The 5646-nt window shown below is 51.7% G+C and overlaps 1 protein-coding gene across 1 annotated transcript; it reads left to right on the forward strand.

The window, feature by feature from the left end:
• Window positions 1–505: 505 nt before the first annotated feature.
• Window positions 506–2278, forward strand: purab (purine-rich element binding protein Ab). The gene has a single exon (XM_030107915.1). The coding sequence runs from the start codon at window positions 700–702 to the stop codon at window positions 1543–1545; it is 846 nt and encodes a 281-aa protein (XP_029963775.1). The 5' UTR covers window positions 506–699; the 3' UTR covers window positions 1546–2278.
• Window positions 2279–5646: the final 3368 nt, after the last annotated feature.

The raw sequence follows: 5646 nt of genomic DNA on the forward strand, positions 1-5646 counted from the left end.
TAAATTAATAAAAAACAGTCAAAGCCTCCCATTGAGAAACAGGTGCCAACCAGGCAAGTCCAATCAGAGGCTAATGATTCATGATGCCTCACCCCCCCAGCCCCCCCTCAGCCCCCCCTCAGCCCCCCAGACTGCCGCTCCATTCAGAAAAATGTCTCCTTGTGCGCTGTCCCGCCTCTTCTTCCGCGGGTTCGCTGTCCGAGGTGCTGGAAGCCCAAAATAACTCTCCAAGGTGCTGAGACGCCCCAAAGTGTGCGCCAGGTGGACTGACGGCGCTCTGCGTGCCGCTGTGCTTCATGCAAAAGGAAAGACACTAATGATTTACTTTATTTTTATATAGCTGCATGTTGAGGAATTCATTCATTCATTCATTCATGTATTCACCCATCCACCTCTCTGGGTGTTACTGCTGCAGTGCTCCGGGCTCATGCGGGCGGGGGCAAACTTACATTACAGGCAGCGCATGAAAAAAAAAAAAAGAAAGAAAAAAAAAAGGATGCGAAACGCTGCAGAACCGCGGCTGGAGTCTTGAACGCAGCGCGCTCCGAGTACTACAGTGTCTCCGACTACAGTTACTTTCATTTTTTCAGCCTGCGCCGCGCTCTCGTCTCGCGATAGAGCGGCGGAGCGGTTTGACGGGCAGTCGAGGTTGCAGCAGGCAGAGGGAGACGGTGGAAGGTAAAGCAGGGAGGCAGCATCATGGCGGACAGAGACAGTGGCAGTGACCACGGAGGGCCCACCGCAGGCCCCGGCTCGCTGCCCCCGGGCGCGATGGGCGCCATGTCCCGGCTGCAGCACGACACCGAGGAGCTCGCCTCCAAGCGCGTCGACATCCAGAACAAGCGCTTCTACCTTGACGTGAAGCAGAATGTGAAAGGCCGCTTCCTAAAGATAGCCGAGGTCGGGGCTGGGGGAAACAAGAGCCGCCTCACTCTCTCCATGTCGGTCGCCGTGGAGTTCCGCGACTACCTCGGGGACTTTATCGAACATTACGCCCAGCTGGGCCCGTCCAACCCGGACCTGGTGCAGGATGAGCCCCGGCGGGCGCTCAAGAGCGAATTCCTGGTGCGGGAGAATCGGAAATATTACATGGATCTGAAAGAGAACCAGAGGGGGCGGTTCCTGAGGATCCGGCAGACCGTTAATCGGGGGCCCGGATTGGGAAGCGCGCAAGGCCAGACCATCGCTCTGCCGGCGCAGGGGCTCATCGAGTTCCGCGACGCGCTGGCCAAACTCATCGACGACTACGGCGTGGACGAGGAGCCGGCGGAGCTCCCGGAGGGAACCTCGCTCACGGTCGACAACAAGCGCTTCTTCTTCGACGTGGGCTCCAACAAGTACGGGGTCTTCATGCGGGTGAGCGAGGTGAAGCCCACGTACCGGAACTCCATCACGGTTCCCTGCAAAGTGTGGTCCAAATTCGGCAACACCTTCTGTAAATACGCGGACGAGATGAGGAAGATCCAGGAGCGGAGTAGAGAGAAGCGGGCCTCCGAACTGCTACCTGAGGGCCCGCACGGCGGGGACGACGGAGACGACGACTGACGAGCATCTCCAGGAGAGGCTGGTGTGAAACTACCCGAGACCCGAGAACCTGAACTCTGACTTTAAACTGTAAAATAGAAAGAGAATCTCCAAGGGAATCACCCCACACACACACACACACACCCACACACACACACATGCATACACGCACACTCTCACACACACAACCTCCACAGACATGGCAGCAGCCCTGCTGTCTCCTCGCTCATTTTACTGGATGTCACCCCACTTAACACCCATTTAACAGTAAGCCGCTGCTATCAAGGATTGAACTGTAAGATATGAACTGTTTCCTACTTGATTCAAATGACAATGAACAGAGTGTTTATATCTCTATCAATGACAAGATTTTGCACACATCAAAGCTATTTCGAGAGAGAGAGAGAGAGAAAAAACTAATGTTTAAATGTTTTCAAAACTGGTAATATACTAAGATTTAATCAAAACAAAACCAGAGGTCTATTATGTGGAAATGTCAGTCTTCATGTAGAACCAATATTTGACATCAGCACAAAGAGAATATATTATGGACTTTAATGAAACCAAAATCTGATACCAGATGTATAGTTTATTATAAAGGTACGCAGAATAAATATGAAAGCGCTCTAAAAGTGTATGAATTGCAGAACGCAGCACCACAGGCCTGTAAGCACCTGTCAGCATGCGTGTAGGCTCGTGTTTGAAAAAGAAGTCGTTGGCAAAGTAGGCTATAGTCTTTAATTTGACCTAAAAACGTAGTTGGCTAATGAAAGCATCTCTATCACGCCATTATGGAAAGGTTGAGACACAAAAACTAAATAGCCTATTTTGTGCTCCTCAAACAAACGGGATGAACCTTTCTCCGAGCTACTCTATTGAATATCAACCCTCTTGCACCATGTCCATATAAACTTAAATGAAAAAAGTGCTAACTTAGATGTACTAATTATGATTTTGTGAATCAGCTGTAAAAATGATCCTTATTAAGATACCCACGTTTTCTGTGGGGAACGTTTTTTTTTTTTTGTTTGTTTTTTTGTTTTTTTTTCTTTGTTACTTTGTTGTTGTTTTTTTCCTCTGGGGAGGGTGGGGTGGGGGATGCAACTCAAAAGTTATGGTCCACTTGTGGGAGCGCGAGGCGCCGGAAACAAAACTAAAACAAAACAAAAGAAAAAAAAAAAAAGAAAAAAAAATGACACGAGGCAACGCATCCTCTCTGACGTCATTACGACCCGTGCCTTATACACTCCACTCGTTTACGTGTTTCTCACGTGGATGGTCCGTGACCTCGACCGCTGTACGTTTTCATTTACGAGTGCTGTTATGTAGGCAGAAATCTAGTCTCACCTCGGGGCCGCGGGACTCCCACCCCTGCAGTGCATGGAGCATGCGTGGCAACACCAAAAGTAAGCTGAGGAGTCTGTCTTGTAAGGGACCAGCTTGTGGGAGCGGGCAGAAGGGACTGTAGGGTGGGGTGGGGTGGGGGTGGGGGTAGGGGGTGGGGGGTGGGGGTGGGGGTAGGGGGCTCACCTGGAGCCGGGAAGGACCCGGGACGTGCTGCCTGCGGCTGCACTGACTGCGAGGTCGCAGATGAAAAACTGGAGATGTTTTGAGTGGCTTTGCGCACCATATGCACCATGAGGTTTAAAGAAGAAAAACTACAAAAAGAGAGAGAGAGAGAGAGAGAGAGAGAAACGGAGCGGCTGGATGAGGCTATTTTGTCAGAGCTGAGATGGATGCTATTGAAGGGCCAGGCAGCCAGCCAGCCAGCCAGCCGGTCCCATGCAGGCAGTGTGAGGGCAGCCCAGTGGATGTAGAGGCCCGTCAGTGCAGGGCCCAGGCAGTATCTATCTCTTTATGGTGCTACAGCCCCTTCATCGCTCTTCGGGGGCCTCGCCGCTCAGATTATGTCACTTTTGCATTATTGTTACTCTTTAATGCTCTTTCTTTTTTTTCCCTGTCAAGTTGTTTTCTCCACGTTTTCTTGTCTGAACCGCGTCAGGTTTCTCCCTCCCTGCCAGAGACGAAGCCGCTGACGAGTGTAGGACGTTTCATATTAGTGTGCAATATTGTGTACGTGCCAACGGCGGCATTGTATCACGTGTATAGACTATAAAAAGACGAAAAAATGTACAGGCTATGTGATCAGTAGATATTTGAAAGCATGATGATGATGAGGACGATGCATCTGCATTATTTTTCTGAAATGTGAAGACTTTTCTTCTCAAGCACTTGCTCAAAAGTTTAAAGAAAAAAAATAACAAAAACAAGTTGGACTAGTAGTGAGGTGTTCTGGTTTGTTTTGTTTTTTTTCTCCTGTCACATTCTGTAAACCAGTAGGCTGCCTTGTCCGTCTATCAGTGCGCGTAGACTAGCCCGGGTGTTTTTACGTGTCCCCCTGCTGCAGAGTCACCCCAGGAAAATAGTCCTTCCCCTCTTTAGTCCTCTCCACACTCACACACACACATACAGATACACACAGACACACACACACACACAGAGTCAAACACCCTTGACTGTCTCCAAGTCAGCCCCTCTGCAGTGGCCTGCACTGAAGTTGAATGGTATCTTGGTGCTTGTGTCCAGGGGTGGGTGACACACATATACACACACACACACACACACACACACGCACACACACGCACACACACGCACACACACGCACACACACAGACTCCCCCTGTTGAGGCCTCTTGTTGCTATCTGAGTGTTTGGGAGGCCTCTAAAGTATTTTGAATGGTGTCTCCGGCAGCACAAGGCCCCCTGTCATTAGAAGCCAGGAAACTGAGTGTGTGGAGCCTGAGTGCGACCCCTCCGCCCCCCCGGGACCGTCCATCACCGGACAGGTGAACTAGGATTTAACGTTGGCTTCGCTGCGGCCTCACTTGAGCTCGGTGATAGCGATCGGCCGCGGCGGACCCCGAGGACAGAGGATTTTGTTGTTGTTTTTACAATGAGGACCGCGGTCCCTTCCTCTCTGATGTGGGCAGGCTCCCATCCTCTTTTTTTTCGGGCTTCAAAGCATGGAGAGAGGGGGGGAAAAAGCTGGACTTGCTGTCTGTACAGTAAAAGTTGTGCGAGGGCATCTGTTTGGGGAACACGGTCCACTCCTCGGTCGGGACCTGACTGACCTTTAGGCTTGTACTGCAGTTGATTTAAAGCTCCGAGAGGGGGCCGGGACTGAGCGTGGCGTGGCGAGTTGGAGGGGAAACACAGACAGGCAGCTTTAGAGGCCTCGGCTGGATAGCAGTGGCTAACGCGGCTCCGGCCTGGGCCGAGCAGACGTGCAGGAGGCCAGGCGGAGAGCGCGCCGGGCTGAAGGGGTCCTGGATTCAAAATGCTCGTGGCAACAAGAGCAGAGCTTTTCTTTATGGCTCTGAGTGACAGTGAAAGGCCCGATGAAGCCTGGCACTGCACTGCAGGAGAATTCTAACCACCCGGCAGCCGACTGCGGACCCCCGACCCGGCTGCAGGACCCACTGAGGACTCTGCTCTGGGTTTTCAGAGGAGCACAGGAAATCTGCTTCCTCTGTTTTGCGGAGCTGACTGTAATTCCTCCACACTGCCCTGTGAATTTCAACGAGCCCGTTTCTATTGAACGCACGCGCCACCTATGACTATGTGCCCAGCAAAGCACATCTGAGGTCAACCCGAGTTCATCTTGGGTTCAACGTGAGCTCAGACTCTCTGAGTGGCGATGCAGCACCCCCCCCCCCCCCGCCCGCAAAGCATCCGAACGACACCCAGACTGGAAACACAACACTTCTCCTTCTCTAATGGCCAAATATAAGACGAGCTTGAAGCTGCTCACTGAGTTCACTCTGTGGTCGCCTCACTCTGTGAAACGCACTTTTTCTTTGAGACGTGTTGTCCTGTTCCGTTACAGTCCGCCAGGTGCTACGGGGGTCGGCCGCGTTCTAAGCGAGAGACGATCCAGTCGCGAAACGTGACTCGTCCGCTCCGGGTCGCAGCCCTGCCGGGGTCACCAAGGCAGTGGGCAGTGGGGTGGATGTGTGTGAATGTGTGCGTGTGAGAATGTGTTTGTGTTGCTTAGAAAACTATCTGTGATCAAATCTGATTCCGCACGTTACGAGAGCAAACCTCGTTTGTTTTTTTTTTTTT

This window comes from Salarias fasciatus, chromosome 2 (assembly GCF_902148845.1).
Source record: "Salarias fasciatus chromosome 2, fSalaFa1.1, whole genome shotgun sequence".
Classification (NCBI taxonomy): Eukaryota; Metazoa; Chordata; class Actinopteri; order Blenniiformes; family Blenniidae; genus Salarias; species Salarias fasciatus.